Consider the following 17,180-nt stretch of genomic DNA (forward strand, 5'->3'; position numbering starts at 1 on the left):
ATATATATATATATATATATATATATATGCACACTATTATAGAATTGAATATTGATGAAATTTTGTCTGGTTTATGTGGATGTCAAGAAAGGTTCATATTGAAATTTCTACATGGGACTATGCTGCTCAACCAGAGAGAAGTTGCATGCCCCTAAAATAACTTTAAAATTGTAAAATTTATATCTTATGATAAAGGAGCCACATGGAAACTGGTATGCAAATGTATATATTAAACAAAATTGCCTAGATTTGTCAACTCCACAACAGTGTAATATATAGAATAAGGGGTAAACAGTATTCATTTACATAAAACATGTAAGGTTTCCATATTCATTTGCCTAATGCTTTTTCTTCCTAAGGAAAAATCTGGGGAAAGGCATTCATTTGAAGAGAACAACTCACATCAGCAAAAAAGGATATGCCCACATATCTTCAATCTCTTTGCCTATGCAAATGAAATTTAGAAATTGTATGAAAGGCCACAGAAGTAGTCCTGATGGTGGGATGGCCATAGAAAAGTTCTTCCTATATAGTTAGATTTGAAAACTAAGAGATTTTATTTTGTCTCTGTTCTAGGCATTGTTGTAAGCACATTACAAATATTAACTCATTAATCCTCATACCAGTCCTGTGAGGGCCCTGTAATTACCCTGCTTCACAAAGGAAGCAACTGAAGCACAGAAAATATTTTATAGACAGTTAAGTGTTTGTCCTAATAAACCTCAGTGAATCCTATGTACCTCTCTCAAAGCATGTTTAATTTTCATATCTTTAAAGATGCATGACATTATCTTGTTTCTTTACACCAAGATCAATTCTTAAGGGACCCTATGGACAGACGGCTCTGGCTTTATGTGCCCAATTTTTCATTAAGAATATTGGGTGGGGCGACAGGGGCTTTAGAGAATCTAAAGATTATATAGGTGTAGCAGCTGTGCAGAAAGACTAATTTTTTTTAATTTTTTATTTTATTTTATTGGGGAACAGCCATGGTCATTGGTTACAGATTGCCTCCATGCTACAATGGCATAGTTGAGACTCTTTCAGGGAGGGCGCAGCTCACAGTAGCCCATGAGGGGATCGAACCAGCAACCTTGGTGTTATCAGCACCACGCTCTAACCAACTGAGTCAACTGGTCACCCCACGATTAATTTTTTTTTAAAGAAGAAAATATAGGAATACATTCTCATGATTCTTTTGTTCAGCTGTATGGAATCCATTTTCTTAGATCTGCATAGTAGGTTTAAAATGCCTTAACATCAAGTCTGACTCCTCCCAACCTGGATAAACAAAATATCCATGTATATTCATTTTAAAAATCAAGGTTCTGGAAGTGGTGAGGTTCAGTTATAAGGGCTAATTAATGCCTTGCGAGTCCTCCGTGAAGCCAGGCCGTGCTCCTAGGGCAGCCAAATATAAACCATGCCTCTAAAACCCTGGGCTGTGCCAGTTTAAAATCCTGGCTTCTTCGTATCACCTGTGCCATCAATGGAGCCTCGAGTAAATATGAAAAATGTCATCCTCTTTTGTCTGGCATTTTTTAATTGGAAATGTTGAAACTCATGCAGTTTTGCAAAAGGGAGCTAAATGGGAATTTTCCATGACTCGGTCATCAGGCAAAGCAGGTCGGTGGTGAAGCTGCTTCCCGGTGACTAAAGCCAGGCTCCCAGCCTTAACAACCTGCTCTCAAGGTTAAGTGCGATGTCCAGGTGGCAGGTCAGTCACTTTTTATCCACTAGCATACTTGACTCATCCCATGATAGCCTCTGAAAAGCATGTGCGGGCTTATGAAATACACTTTTTTGGAAGAAAACTCTTGAGCATGAAAAATCCCAAGGAGCCAAGAGTCACAATGCTTTCCTCTTGAAACCTCCCCAAGCCCAGCAACAGAGAAAGGGCAGGCAAACAGAACCAGGCTCAGTGTAGAAGGCTGGGGGCAGTTCCAAGGACACCGCAAGGAATCATCTCAGATAATGTTGCACTTGCATGTATCAAATGTGTATTTGAAACCCACTTTTATCTCTTCTGTATATTGCCCTTGATGAGAAACAGCTGCAGGGCTGGAGTATCAGCAAGGACAGAAGTGTGTTGTTTGAAGGTTTGATGATACCAGCACATCTTAATGCAATCAAATCAGAGTTTATAACTATGTCTAGGCAGAATGGAAGGGGAGCCATCACTCTCACAGCTTCGGGCTATAGAGGTCTCCCTGAGGAAGACCCATTTCGGACTGTCACCTGAAGCAAAGGTGGGGGGGATTTCCTAGAGGCCACAGCATCAGAGCAGTCAACTCTGGTGAGAAACGTCCACAAACCAGACCACGTTCTCTCCTCTCTGGGCCTTGACTCAATCAAAACATTCTGTCTAGCTTGGTGGACCCCATTAAATATTTTATTTCAATCACCCTGGAAACATTTAAAACAAAAAAAAAGAAAAGAAAAGAAAGAAAGAAAAGAAGGCTTATTCATGACCATGGAATCATCAGCTCTCCTTGGCTGCTGGGGTAGAAGTGCAGAGCCCTTTACCCCTTCATCACACACCTGCCACATTCCGTGTGAACACGTCAAACCCTCAATCCTGCTTGATTAATCACCCTGCCCAAGAATCTACGGAACAAAGTTCACATTACCCGGAGAGCTGCACGAAAGGCCCTCTGAGGTCGGGATGCAAGACCAAACAAAATTAGCGTGCCTGCCACATCCATCATCTTGTAATCTGCTTCCACTTCTATAATCCCCAAACATCCAGCCTGTGCATACCAAGAACATTCCTTTTCCACACAGATCAAAACGGTTCACGTACAAAGGGCTCTCAACCTCTTCTACCTCCAAGAAAATCATTAACCATTTCTACAAGTCAAACAGCCCTAGGACTACGGACAGCTGCTCAAATCAAGTCTCTAGGGACGTAGAAGTTTTAATAATTCTATCGTAAATGTTTCTTCACACATCATAAAAATAAAATTTGATTTGACCTAAGAAGAAAGAATACGTTGTTAACTTTCCATGTATGTACTAACTTGTTTAAATCATGTCAAAGATACTACACCTATCACTGCACTAAACTGATTCACAATTAGTTCAAGGGAACCGTTTCAAAAAAAGACAATGAACTGGTAAAATTAGATGCATTCAAAAAGATAAGGTATACACTGTATTTAAAAATACCACAGGATTATTTCTCATTTTAATTTCAGAACATATAATGACTATCTCCAGGCATGTATTCCTATAGATTTCTTTCAGGAGAAAAGGGGATTCAGAGATACCATGTGAGGGACCTGAGGTCACACAGCTCACAGCGGGGCTGAGCTGACAGAAGTACACATCACGCTTCTGTTTTCCTCTAATTGATATTATTTTCAAGATTTTAACATGTTAAACCTCCTAATTCTCTCAAATACTTTACCATACAGATTTCACCACAAAGTTATTTTATGCTATAGATCCCCTAATTCTCTCAAATACTTCACAAAGATTCGCATCATAGATCATGTGAACATTATCACTGCATTTGTTCATTTCAGGAAGTTGAGCAACCAGGATAATTTTTGTTCATTTACACTTCTGTTGTTTAGGGAGAAAAGTTTTAGTTACAAATAAGAGAAACCTATGTGATTTAGGAGTCAGTATTAAAAAGAAGGGGGACATTGTCCTCACCTTTTAGAAATTCAGACATTAGGCTCAGTTCTGTGGGTTAATAGTGTCCACACTGATTATTCAAGAGTGACACCAAAATACACATTAATATTAGGAACATTAGGAATGATTCTTAAGTAAAAACAAGGAAAAAATATTACTATGGTTTGCAGGCTAGTAGGATCTGAAGTGGCAAGACTTTGATTCATCAAACAAGAACAAAATGAGTACTAGGTGCCACAAAAGAATCCTGCATGTATTATTTCATTTGATTCTTACACCTGCCTTCTGAGGTTTTCTCTACCCATTATTGATGATGAAGTTGGGGATCACTGAAAGACCTTGTTAAAATCAGACACAGTTACATGACAAAGCTGAGATCTGGAGGCACACAAATCTTCTTCCAAATACTCCAAAACAGAGCACTGATATTCAGGAATCTGAAAAATGTCAGCATTCCCATCCCTCCTCAAAAGTGAACGTTTTGAGCTCTTTTGTACTATTCTTATAACATGAAAATGCAAAATTATTTCAAAAAAAAAAAAAAGTTAACCTGTTAGTCACCATTGCCTCTAGCAGGAAAACAGGAAACAGTTTTCACTAAGGAGCAAGGAAGTAATGAAGACGAGGTGCCATCAAAGGCCTGGCGCCCACTGTGATAGGTTTGGGGTTGGGGGAGGTGAAGGGGTGAGAACTGTGTGGTAATGATCCAGACGTCAGCATGAATACCGGTTCATTCTTTCTTTCAGTCAACAAAACCGGACTCGGTATCTCTTCCGTGCTGGGTTACTGGCAGTATGAGGTGACTAAGTAAGGGGGCCTCTCCTCCAGGACTACAGTTTAGAAGGGGAGACAGAGATGGGAACGCAATACAATATTGTATGCTGAAGGCCTCTACACAGCTCTGTGTGAGCCCTGGAGACGGACCCCCTGGAGAGATGAAGGGACAGTTCCTGGAGGAAGTGACACTCGCATTTGGCTCTCAAAGAATGAGGAGGAGTTTTTCTGGTGAAGAAGAAAAGGGTCATCCAGGCAGAATGTATTTCCAAAGGCATGGAGGTTAGAGAGATCAGGGTGTCCTAGAAATGGAAGGTAGTTCTCTGTGGTCGCCGCCTGGGATGCAAGGTGGAAATGGAAGCAACAGTGAGGTGGTGCGGCAGAGGTGGGTGGGGGCCGTGGCTCTGTGTCTGCCAAGGGTGGCCCACATTCTGTGCTGTGTGGGGAGCCAAAGGTATTCAGGCAGGTGAGTGACAAGGGCCGTGATTAGATCGCTTGTGTGGTGTGTGGAAGATGGATAGGACAAAGCCAGACAGGTGGCAAGGAGGCCAGCTGTTATAAACTCTACTTGGAAGACACCCTGGCAGCTCGAAGGTCCTTCGTGACCCTCTAATCTAGTTCTCCATTGTGTAAGTGACAAACTGAGGTCTGGAAAGGTTAAGAGACTTGCAAAAAGCTACCCGACTGGCGAGAGCTGGGACCAGCGTGAAGACGTCCTGTGACTGCTGCAGGATCCCTTCATCTGCCTGGACTGCCAAAGAAAATGAAGTGCTCCGAAGTCTGGGCTCCTAGGAGTGGCTTCAAGTTTATCTTCTTGAAAACAACAACAGGAAGGTTAGAAAACAATTGTCAGTGAAAGAGTGAAGACATGGCTTCACATTCGTTTTGGATTCTGCTGTTTTATGTACCAGACAACTACCAAAAGCAACACAGGTACTGTCTAAATTGACCAAAGTCATCGAAATCTGGCAGTCCACACATGCTAAATTTCGGAGACGCAAACCAACTCCTTTTAGTGCAGCCTGAATCAATTCCTTCCTAAGAGCAGAGAGAGAGGCACTGCTTTAGCTATGCTGTCTAAAGAGAAAGCCAGTTGGCAAAGAAAGCGTTTCATCTACAAAACAACTATTCACACAGTTTTCCCCCTAACATTCCCCACCAAAAAGCATCTAGGATGATGCCCAAAGTCGCTGAACTGAGATTCCAAGCCTAACGCCCTACCCCTTGCAATTTGAGGGCAGGGAAGGAAGCTTATTCTGTTTTCCAGAAAACGCAAATCTTTTGAGTGAAGCACACATTCTCAAGATCTGAAAAACCACACAGTCCCCACAATAGCCCTGTCATAATTTTACCCCAAAGAGAGTGATCTATCTACATGGAGAATTTATTTTCAGGGTAGAAACAGATTTTCTGACACCTGCGTCTCTCCCCAAAAGCCCCAGAGACTTCATATCTGAGCACGAAGTCAGCGGCATAGCGGGGCTTTTGTCCTTCTCATGAAGTGACTCAGACTGAGCCCCTCTGTTGAAATTAAAGTGAGCAGCAGGCCAAGGAAGGTATCTGCGTTCTTCAACACCGCCTTCCATATCGTATATACCAAACCATTAAAGGAAACAGTGCATGCCGTGTCTTCTATTGGTCACAGATGGGAGAAAATCAGCCACAATAATAAATTCACAGAGGTGGAGTGTGTTATCGAACAGGGAGCCAGGATGTGTGATCCAGAAGGTGTGTGTGTGTGTGTGTGAGGGGGGACTTAATACGATATGTTGATATGCTGTGGGCCTGTTCCCATGTCAATAGCAACACATTCCTCCAAAACAGCCCCACGCCATCCCCGACACCACAGCGCTCTGCCAAACCTAAATGACTCTTACCAGGTACTGAAGTCGCTGGCGTTCCGTCTCAGGGGTGAATTCTGAAGACATGGGGATGATTTCTCCATTTCTGATGATTATTGCCCTGAAATGGTGAAAACGCATGGTCAGCGGCCAGTTTCCTCAGTGCCCGGATTCTGTGTTAACTCCCCAGCTGGTTCAGAACACGCATGAAATGCCCAGCTGATAACTTTCTCCTCCAACCGGCACGGCCAAGTTCATGGTTACCAACGCTGGCTCCCTCACCACGTTATAGGTACCTGCCCTTTAAGAACATCCCATTCTAGTGAGCTTACATGTACTTTTCCTGCTTGATGGAACCGTGTCTTAATGGTTAACTGTGTTTGATGGGACCGTGCAAGCATACTACTTGGCACTTTGTGGATGCTCGACTAATAAATGGACGAATGAATGAATGATGAAACAGAGGCCCAGGCTGGACCAGCGCTCTCCAACAGAACACTCTGTGATAATGGGAACGTTTTCATCTGTGCAGTCATGTGTGCGTAGTGAGCATGTGAATCGTGGTCAGCGCAGCCCAGACACAGGGTTTTTTATCTGTTCAATTTGAATTAATTTAGCTTTAAGTTTAAGCAGTCACAAGTGGCTAGTGTTTCATGTAGTCCACAGTACAGCTGCAGGTCCTTGTTACTCAAAGTTTCTGCAGGCCAGCAGCACTGGCCTTCCCCAGGAGCTTGTGAGAAATGCACTCTCAGGTGCCACCCTGGACTTACTATATCAGAATCTGCATGATGACAACATTCCCTCAGTGATTCACAGGCTCAGCAAAAATCTGAGCATGCCTGACTGAGGCTCCTGAGTTTCTAGGGTAACATCCCGAGTCCAGGAAAAACCACTCTCATCTCATCTGAAAGCTCAGGAAATTCATACACTCCCAAAAATGTGCCCAAGAGCTACTGCTGACTCAAGGATTTTGGAAAGAACAGAGTTCCCCAAAGCAGATGTCTAAAGGGGAGGCTGCAGGATCGATAACTGTGGAGCAACCTTTCCAAGGCCTATTCCCGGGGGGGCCTCCTGTTCCCAAGTGGTTCCTGACAGCTACTTTCCAGCTATCGAGCGGTTGTGGTGGAAGGTTGCCATTTCTATGACAAATGGAAGTGGCGTGGGGAATTGCATTCTATTCAAACCCAAAAGCTCCCTGATAGCAGGGAGCCAGAGACCTGAGACCTGGCACACTTCTCTGTGAAGACCCATAAACGCGGGATTCGATGAGCTCAGCTGAGTGATGCCTCGTTGACACTAGGGGAGGCTGCCTTCTTTGTGCCAAGAAGCCCTTGGCACCCCTCCCTCCCACTGCAGAGGCAGTCCCTGACTTAGAAACAATTCCTATAAATGGCTGCAGCTGTCACGACCCCTCCCCCAATCCCGCACCACCTGTGCCCAGTTGCTGCTGTCATAGAAACTGGTGGAGAGGGACAGGCAAGGAAGGAGATGACAACAAAAATCTTCGGGGGCTTTAGAGAATCTTCCATCTAGGACAAAAACAGCAGAAGTTGTGAGAAAATGGAAACATTTAGGGGAACTGACTCCGAAAAGAATGCCTCCTGGTTTAATATTTATATCACTTCTTTTATTATGCCACTGAAAATAGGACAAATTAAAGATTCTTTCTTATAAACCCAGAGCCACTTGTAAAATGCAATCACAGCCCTGCCCCGCAAAAAAAGCTGATATCCACCATTCACAAATCAGTGTGAGTTAATTCAAATTGTCTTTGTCCTAATTAGCTGAGAATAACTACAATAAGGGAGTAGGGGTTTTGATACAGGATGGAGAAACTTGAAAGGAAGGTCTAGGTTGGGGCCTAATCTTAGGGTAGCAAGAAGGGCCCTGAGCACCTGGGGGGAAAAAGTCATTATGTAATAAATTCGAAAGGCAACCTTCTGGTCCAAAATTTTGCTTAAAACTAATCTTAACTCTTTTTCTTCCCTTTTTCCACGTGGCCACTGAATTCCAGCTTCCAGGCTTGAACTAGAAAAGGTGGATATCCAGGAGGGAAGTAAAAGATAATGAATAAAAGGAAGAAGGTAGGGAAGGTAGCGATGGTAGCGTCAGGGACCCGGGAGGAGGACAGCTGGCTGCCTGCAGGGAGGAGCCACCATGCCCCATCGGGCCATGGAATATTCTCCTCCAGGACCTGCACGTCAGGAGGTCCGTTTTGTTCACTCTTTTATTCCAAATGCTTGGCACTGTGGCTGTCACATAGCAAGTGCCCAACGAATATTGGTGGAACAAAGGAACAGATGAGACAATTTAGGAAAAAGTTTTCCTTGAATTTGAGGCAAGAAGCGAGTAGAACTAAGAGACAACTGATGTTTGTTTACACAAGTAAAGTGGGGTCGACGTCACAGAGTCGAAAGGGGCCTTCACCTAAAAATGCTCCTGCTCCCTCAGCGATCTTTTCTTCTTCTCTTCCTGACAAGAGCGAGTCCATCTATCGCGCCCCTCCTCATGGTCTTCCCTGTATCAGTTATTCTCCCTCCGTATTTCTAACGTTTCTCTCCACTCGCTCTCTGTCCTTCGTTAAAAACCATGACCAAAGTACTTTGTGTTTAAAATCGAACAAAACAATACCAAAACCAAACAGAAGACACTCTCCTAATCCAAAACCCACCTCCAAAGTCTATTACCTTTATTTTCCTACTAAGCCAATGTTTAGAAATAATAATCTACATTCAGGGTCTCTGCTTCCTCACCTCCCATTGACCCCTCAGAGGTAAATTCATCCTTGCTCCTCTCTCTACCCAACTGCTTTCACAAGTCACCAAATGGCCTCTTTGTTGCTATATCCATTGGGCATGACTTCATTCCCAGTCTCCTTGGCAGCATTTGACAGGGCTCTCCCAACCCTGGCTTCTGGGATACTCATTCTCTTTGTTTCCCTCCTACCTGCCAGGGCACTCGCTCTCAGACTTCTCTATGCCTCCTTTGGTATTGCGGCCTACCATTTTGCCTCTCTACCCCCTCTCCCTGGGCAATGTCATTTCCAAACTCCTTAACCCCCAAGATTAAGTTTCGAGCTCTCTCCTACATGCTCCCTTAGACTGGTACTTCTACTATAGAACCATCACATTTTGTCCTTGGTAACTTAATTGTCTGCCTTACATGCTAGCCAGTAAGCTCCTAAGGCAAGAACTATGTCTGTCTGGCTCAACACAGTAGCCCCACTACTGTACACAGGGCCAGGCTATTATAAGCAGGACTGGTTACATAATTTCCAGGGTCCACAGCAAAATAAAAATGCAGGTTCTCTTATCAAGGAGACTTTTAAGATGCTGACAGCACAGCGTTAAACCAAATGTGGGGCCCTTCTGAGCCTGAGGCTGTGTGACTGCACAGGTCACCCAGCCATGAAGCTGGCTCTGACTACCGTGTGCCCTTAATGTTTACTGTATGCATAAATGGCCACAACAACTACATATACTGATGATTCCTTCCCAGCCCACACATCTCTGCTGTGCCCCAGCCTAGAAACAGCCACCCGCCAACAGATATCTCCACCTGGAAATTCAAAGGTATCTCAGACTTAGCATGTGTCAAACTTAAAGATCCTATCCCTATACCCCCAAATCTGTCCTTTCAACATTCCCTATTTCAGGGAACAACACTGCTTTATTTTTCACCTACTTGCCCATCCCAGACCAGGGAGCCATTTCAGAGTTCTCCCATTTCTCCAAACAGGCACCAAGTCCTGTCGATTTTATCTTCTCAATAACATGCGAATCTGTCCCTTTCCTTGATTCCTTCTGTAACTGCCTTGGTTCAGGTCCCCATGAGAACCCGTGTGCATGTCTTAGGAGCTCTCCACTGTCCTCCCTGTGCCCAGGTCCATCCTCCTCTAGTCATGATCCATGTTGGTCACCAAGGTGAGTGTGAAGCATTACGCTCATCAGGTCATATCCCCTACCTAAAGCCCCTTGCTGGCTTCCCAGAATTTCCAGTTTTTTTCATTATCTGGTTTTTGTCTATATTTCTGGCTTTAGACTCACTCTTGCTATTCTTTCCCCTTCTACCTCTCCCTTCTTCTGGCCAACCTATTCCTCTCTGAGAGTAAGACCCGGAGAATGCCTTCCTGGTTTACCTTCGGTGCCCCTTCTCTGTGATCCACCCATGGTGTCCTATGACCAGCTAGACCACAGCCCCTCCCAGTCCTCACTGAAGTGGCTGCTTACCCGGGAATCTGTTCTGGACAGAGCCTAAGTCGTTGTCTCTGGTTCTCCAGAGCTGAGAGCCTGGCCTGTGGCAGACACATAATAACTGCTGATAGGTAAGTGACTAAAGGGATGACGAGTGAGGTTGACTTGGGCAGATAAACAGATGTATCCACAGTGAAGGCCCCAAAGAAAAACTTTTCTTAGTAACATTACTATCTGCAATTGTCTAACTGTAGATAGTCTGAGCCCTCAAAAATCCATAATGCCTTTTTGTTGGTTTTACAAAAAGACAATGGACTTAAAAGAACATTGTTCTGGCTGAGTCTCCCCTAAAAAGTGACTCGAAAGATAAGGGGAAACTAGGCAGGGTCCCTGACTTTGTGGGTAGGGGAAGGAGAATGCATCAAAGGCAGCAGCCACCATTATGTTTACTCTGTTTTCCAATTTCAAATTCACATCCAGTAAGGTATCAGCATTCAATTCCAACATTCACTCCTGGGGTGACCCTGGCTAATTATTTTCTTAAGCAGATCATTACATCGAAATCCATCTGCATACAGAACATCCTTTACTTCTGTATGAACTACCAAGTTCTTCCTTTATGAGACATCCTTGGATTAAAGAAGACAGCATTTTTGGCTGCCAAACATTCAAGTCCCTAAATCACGATGCCTCTTCCTATGTGATTCTTGGCTTCCTTTTGATCTTTCTCTCTTTCATCCTCTAATCTTGGGGTTAATTTGTCAGAGTGCTAGTCCCCAATCTGGAGTAGGGCGGTGAGAGAGAAGGGGTTTCAAAGGGAACGGGATACATGTGAAGGCTGACAAATCTTGTCCTAAACAACCAATAAAGTAGGGAAATAAATGCCTTTAACCCTACATTCTGTCACCATAGGATCCTTGTATGCCTCGTATCTTCTACTTCATGATTTTATGAAATGTTTTTACTATGGAAAATTTAAAAAGAAAGGAAGCAAGCAAGCGAGCTGCGGCAGTAATGAGAATCAAGGAGAATTGGGCCCATACCCTAACCTTCCTTTCAGGGCCTCAAGTCTGGGCCTGTGAATATGACTCTATCCACATTCTATCACCTACTCAGAGTTTGGGCAGAGATTAAGTGACGTTGTAACCAGCAGTTGTTGGCGCAATGTTATCAGTTGGCTACCCCCTCCCACCTGGTACTCCTTACCATACAGAGGGGGTGCTTCCTAAGCGTATTCCCCAAAGTTCAAGCTAGCCTTTCTTTCCCAGAAACAATAACTGAAATGTACATGCTTTACTATCTTGTCCAGTATAATAGATGGGGCATTATTGTTTAATATGGTGAATGATGAGGTTTAATGTGTTCTTATGAGTCAACTGCAAGGATGGGAGAAGAGGAGGTCAAGCAAAGATTTATAGTATTTTTTTTTAATGTTCTCTCTACCCTCCTCCAAATATTAGCTTCAGGAGAGGATAATTACAATTTATTCCTAACTGATGCGAATTTTGAGTCCAGAAAACAGTTCCTAGGAAATCCTGAGATTTCTATCCTCCAATGTCACAATCTGGAGTCAAAAGACCAACATTTTGTTCCCCCGCTTAGTCAAAATGTTAACTGATTAAGAGAAAAATAAAGAAGGACAGTTCTGCAGTATCTACCCTTTCTGGATATTGGAAGGTCAGACAGTTTACCCAGAAGGTTATAATGTGAGACCCAAAGCACTAAAATACAAAGACTGGGGCAGTGGCTCATTGTCAATCCCTTTCCCAGCTCAGAAAGTCCATGACACTGGAGGGATTCACGGCCATATGCGCAATCGGTGGCAGTGAAGCTGTGTAGTGTTGTGGGAATGACAGTGGCCTGGGAATCAGAATTTGTAGGTGTCAGCCCCCCACCCCCGCCCCTTACGTAAATCTTTTGCTCTGGGCCTTGGTGTCCTCACCTATAAAAGGAAACCCCTATAAAAGGACCAGATCATTTCTTAGGCACCTTTCTGGTCTAAATTCAAATGATTCTGAAAATAAGCCTGACATTCATGGGGTAGAGAAACACTACAGTTACTATTTTTCTTCTCAGGAGGTGGCAATCACCACAATTTAGATTCTAATAAATATAAACCAATACAGGGGTGCTAGGATGGGAGAAGTCACCCTTAGTGCGTCTCATAAATCATAAAGGACACGGAGCCCATTATCGAGCAAGCCCCTCAATGTAATTTCACTGTTGTCACCAGTCCCCTTGGAACACAGAGCTGCAAACAAAAGCCATCTCTGACGCTGTTAAGAGTATTCATGGGATGCCCTGATTCCATTACACACTTTCTCAGCTGAAAGTGATTCGAAACGCAACATTAAACTGCACATTTCCAGAATGGAGGAGAAAATCGAGTACAAGGTGACAAAGAGAAACCATTCAGAAAACCCTTTTTGACAGAGAGTATGTCAATTCTACAGTATAGGGAGGAGGCGTCCCTTTTGTCAAAAAGCATCAGACCTTGTGAATTCTGTTCAGAGAGAGTAGAAGCGTCTGTCTCCTTCAAAGGTATTGGAAATGTGTCGATGGAAAAGAAAGCAGGGCAGCTGATGGGACAAGGTGGGGTTGCTACCGTTAGAGGACAGCCAGGCTGTCGATGCTAATTAGAGGTGTCAAAAAATAGCTGAAGGGAAAAAATAATCCCATGAGCCTGGAAGCAGTTTGGGTGTGTTTCTAGTTATTCCATTTTCAGAATGGATACTAAAGAAAAAGTTTGCACATATGATGATTCATTTAACAGGATCTCAAATATGCAATTAAGTTTCTCAGCAAAAATAATCACACACACAAAAAAAATGGATGGGGAAAAAAAATTCACATCTTCGAGTAGCAGCAAAAATAAGTGACCACTCTCAGAGCAATAACTGAGTCAGATATGCCTTGTTTTCCTCACAATCAGCCCAGACTGTAGTCACACCACCCAGAACAATTCCTCAATGTCATAATTCAGCCACGCTCTACAAACATCTTGCTATACAAGCAACATTGGGGTTTGTTCTATTATGTTTTAAAAATATAATGCACATTCCATAAAATTCACCCTTTTTAAGTGTAGAATTTAGTGGTGTTTATATTCACAAGGTTGTTCAAACCTCGTACTATCTAGCTCCAGAACATTTTCATCACCTCAAAAAGAAACCCCATGCCCATTAGCCGTCACTTTCCATCCCCCTCTCCCCTTAAGCCCCTGGCCACCACTAATCTACTGCCTATGGACTAGCCTGTTCTGGATAGATCACATAAATGAGATCATATAATATATGGCCTTTTGTGCCTGGTTTCTTTCACTTAACCTAATGTTTTCAAGGTTCCTTCTTGCTGTAGTATATACCTCAGTTCTTCTTCATTCCTTCCTATGGCTGAATGAATATTCCACTGTATGGATGTACCACATTCTGATTATCCAATCATCAGCTGATGCACATTTGGGTTGTTTCCACTCTGGCTATTGTGAACCATGCTGCTATAAAGATTCATGCACAAGTTTTTGTGTGAATGTATGTGTTTGACTCTCTTGGCTGCCTAGGGGCAGGATTGCTAAGTCTCACGGTAACTCTGTTTAACAGTTTGAGGACCTGCCAATCAGTGTTCCAACATGGCTACACCATTTTACGTTCTCAGTGGGTGGGGTTTTAAGACTTTCTCTTAAAGGACCGCAGAGTTTAAATTTATTTCTGAAAAATCCCACAATGGTTTCTTATTTTCCGTAGTTTCAAAAGCACTTTGCTGGGAAAGTTTCGCCTGTATGCTTCAATTTCAGGGCACCCATTGCACACTTAATGGGTCACTTCCTGTTTATGTCTGAGGGTACATATTCTGTTCTTCTCAAGTGCAAGGTCCGTACCTACAATCGACAGCAACACATCGTCCTCCAGCACAAATGTACACAAACACGTCTCAAGCCCCAAAGCGAGCATATGTTTCTCCCCGTAGCAAGTAGCCAGACTGGGTGAGGCCACCAAAAGCATTTTTTTTTTCCTACTGTAGTCATTTTTGGAGCAGGAAGGATCATCCCTTCTCCCCTCCCCCCATTTTTTTATATAACTGATGACTACAATAGCTCACTGTTTCTGTGCCAAGGCAGGTAGGAAGCTCAGAATCTGGGAAGCAATCTATTTACTAATGCTCTGCATTAGTCACCCTGCGTTAGACCTTTTGTCCAATTCGGACCTCTTCACTTTAAAAATGCAATGCAATGGAGGGACTGAACAGAATCCTAAGACGAGAAATAGAAACAATTCAAAGGGTAGAAAATAGATGCTTTGAAGGAGGTTAAAGCAATTTTGATATTTTAGCCTGAAGGGAAGAATGAGGAGTGATTGGATCACATTCCCCTTCATGCAATTTGAAATGGTTTTATTCAAAGAATGGCGGGCGAAGAGTTCTTCATGCTCAGAATAAAACAAACAAGAGGAAATGCTATTTAAATCGAATCAGTAAGATTCTATGGTTGGAAATGGGAAAAGAATTTCCTGATCTTCCCATTATACATTGACCGAAGCCTGCGGGTCTCCACCCCTGGGATTCTTCAAAAGGACACGAGAGAGCTTTGTCTATATTCGCCTGCCAAGAGTCTCGAGGCAGCCTTCACTGTTGTTTCTTTATGATGCTATAAATCAGAACATACATCTGCTGCATGAGAACAAAGCCAGATCCATGAACAATTCGTTCTAGACTGTAAAATGTACTGAGAAGGTTTTGCAACCTATATACTGTGTCAGTAAACAGGGCATACTCCTTGCCACAGCCCCTGTTCGAAATAAGTTTACACGAGTTCATCTGGCAGGGCAAGTGGGCTTACTTGTGGTTCACGGTTAGGCTATAGGCTGGATGCCTGACCTGGAAGGTCTCTCTGGCTCTATCTGCTGATGGTGACCCCATGTCAGTTCCTCACACAATAAAGGCTTGGGGAGCCCATCCCTCATCCACTGAACATAAGTATCCACTGTGTTTTGGGAGCCAGATGATGTGTAGAGGAAAGTCATCAGGACTTGGAGTCCAAAGTCTAGATCAAGCTATAAAGTATTGGGTTGTCGGAAAAGTCATGACGTATTTTTTTCTATGTGTTTCATTGCAAAACTGCATCCAACTTTTCTGACAACCCAATAGCTATGCTGGGAAAATCAGCTACTCTGAGACTCAATGTTTCCCATTTGAAAAGTGAGACAATACCACTTTCTTCAGATTAAATGAGTTTATGTGAAAAAGAACTTTAAGTATAGCTTATTTAGTGATGCTGATGGAATTATTGAAGGAAACTCACATATCCAAGTCAAACCAGTACAGTCAATTACTTGAAACTTATTTGGTACAATAACTGTCTACAATTGTTATCCTAAGGATCTATATAAATGAAAAAACAAGCATTTAGTGACCTCATCTAGGCTTTAATAATAAAATGGTATGCTGATTTCCCACTGTTATTTCCACTCATGTGTGTAGATAATACCCCCAGAATTCCACAGAAAAGAAGGGATATTGACTGGTTAGTATTGGAGTATTCCTTCTTTTCTCAGTTCCTAGTTTTAAAATCTCACTCTGTTCATTAATATTAATGCCATAATCACATTTTCCCAAGCATATCTGTAATTTAAGATGTTATTTTCACACACAGATGTACAATAGGAAAGAGTCCCATGCCAAATTCTTTCCCTGCAAAAATTCTACTTAACCCATAATATACCTAAAGCTATTGCAATTGTCCAAATGAAAAATGAGAGTCTGGCCTATGTCTATAGGAGCAGACAGAAGAGTCTTAGAGATAAAATGCATTAAAACTTTTTATTCTATGTGTATTTATGTATGGAATTTTTAAATAGGAGTATATTCTCCCAAGTAAAGGTGATGCAAATGTCTGGGCATCTGTAGAAGTTCCCAGCTTGGTCAATGGAGACTGATGGCGCTACTACCAAGAGGAGAAATGAGAAGAGAAGCCAGTCTGGAGGAGCTGATCCTGTGTTTTGATCGGGGCATGGTGAATTCCGGGTGTGTGCCTGAAGCCCAGTGAGAACACAAGTGGAAATATGGTGTGGTGCTATCGGATGGGGTCAGTGCTAGAAAAATAGACTTGAGAAGAGTTATGTTTATAGGGTAAAGCCATGGAATTGAAACAAGTGTTCTAGGGAACGGGTATAGAAAAGGTGGGGATAAATATTAACTGAGAACATAGAAAGATGGGCCCATGCCGTCATTTACTTGGTCAACTCTCATCACAGAATAAATCAGTGAGTTGAAGTCGATGTCTATCTTGTTTCGCATGAACACTTCTGAGTGATCATAGGAAACCACCACCAAAACGCATGCTCAAAAGAGTTTGGGCAACACTTTTATATATTATATCTTTATATATAATATACCTTTAATATACTAATATGTACTGTTGTTCTCCAAGACTAGATATCTGTGCAATGATTCCCAAATCTGACTAGGGGAGGAACATCTCTTAACATCGCTTCACTTTTTACCAAGCGTGGGTCAGAATCAGGACAGCGGTGCACTTGACTGAGTTACAGCCTAAAGACACAGCAGGCTTCTACTCCCGAAACCCTTGTGAAGTGAAAAATCAGGGTTGCTCTATCTTGGAAAAAGCCCACACATGCATCTCTTTCTCTCCGATTCCATTTTCTTTTCTGAGATGCATTTCATTCACAAAGCTGCAGAGGTAAAGGGGGCTCAGCCTGGGATGGGGGAACCCAGG

At 42.9% G+C, this 17,180-nt stretch overlaps 1 protein-coding gene across 1 annotated transcript in view; it reads right to left on the reverse strand.

Moving 5' to 3' along the window:
• Positions 1-17,180, reverse strand: part of PPM1H (protein phosphatase, Mg2+/Mn2+ dependent 1H) — a 261,715-nt gene that overhangs the window by 84,847 nt on the left and 159,688 nt on the right. Inside the window, exon 5 of the mRNA XM_019654743.1 lies at positions 6,294-6,378. Within this exon, the coding sequence (XP_019510288.1) occupies positions 6,294-6,378 (85 nt within the window). The remainder of the gene's footprint in view (positions 1-6,293; positions 6,379-17,180) is intronic.

The sequence above is a fragment of the Hipposideros armiger genome, unplaced genomic scaffold, assembly GCF_001890085.2.
Source record: "Hipposideros armiger isolate ML-2016 unplaced genomic scaffold, ASM189008v1 scaffold_229, whole genome shotgun sequence".
Taxonomy (NCBI): domain Eukaryota; kingdom Metazoa; phylum Chordata; class Mammalia; order Chiroptera; family Hipposideridae; genus Hipposideros; species Hipposideros armiger.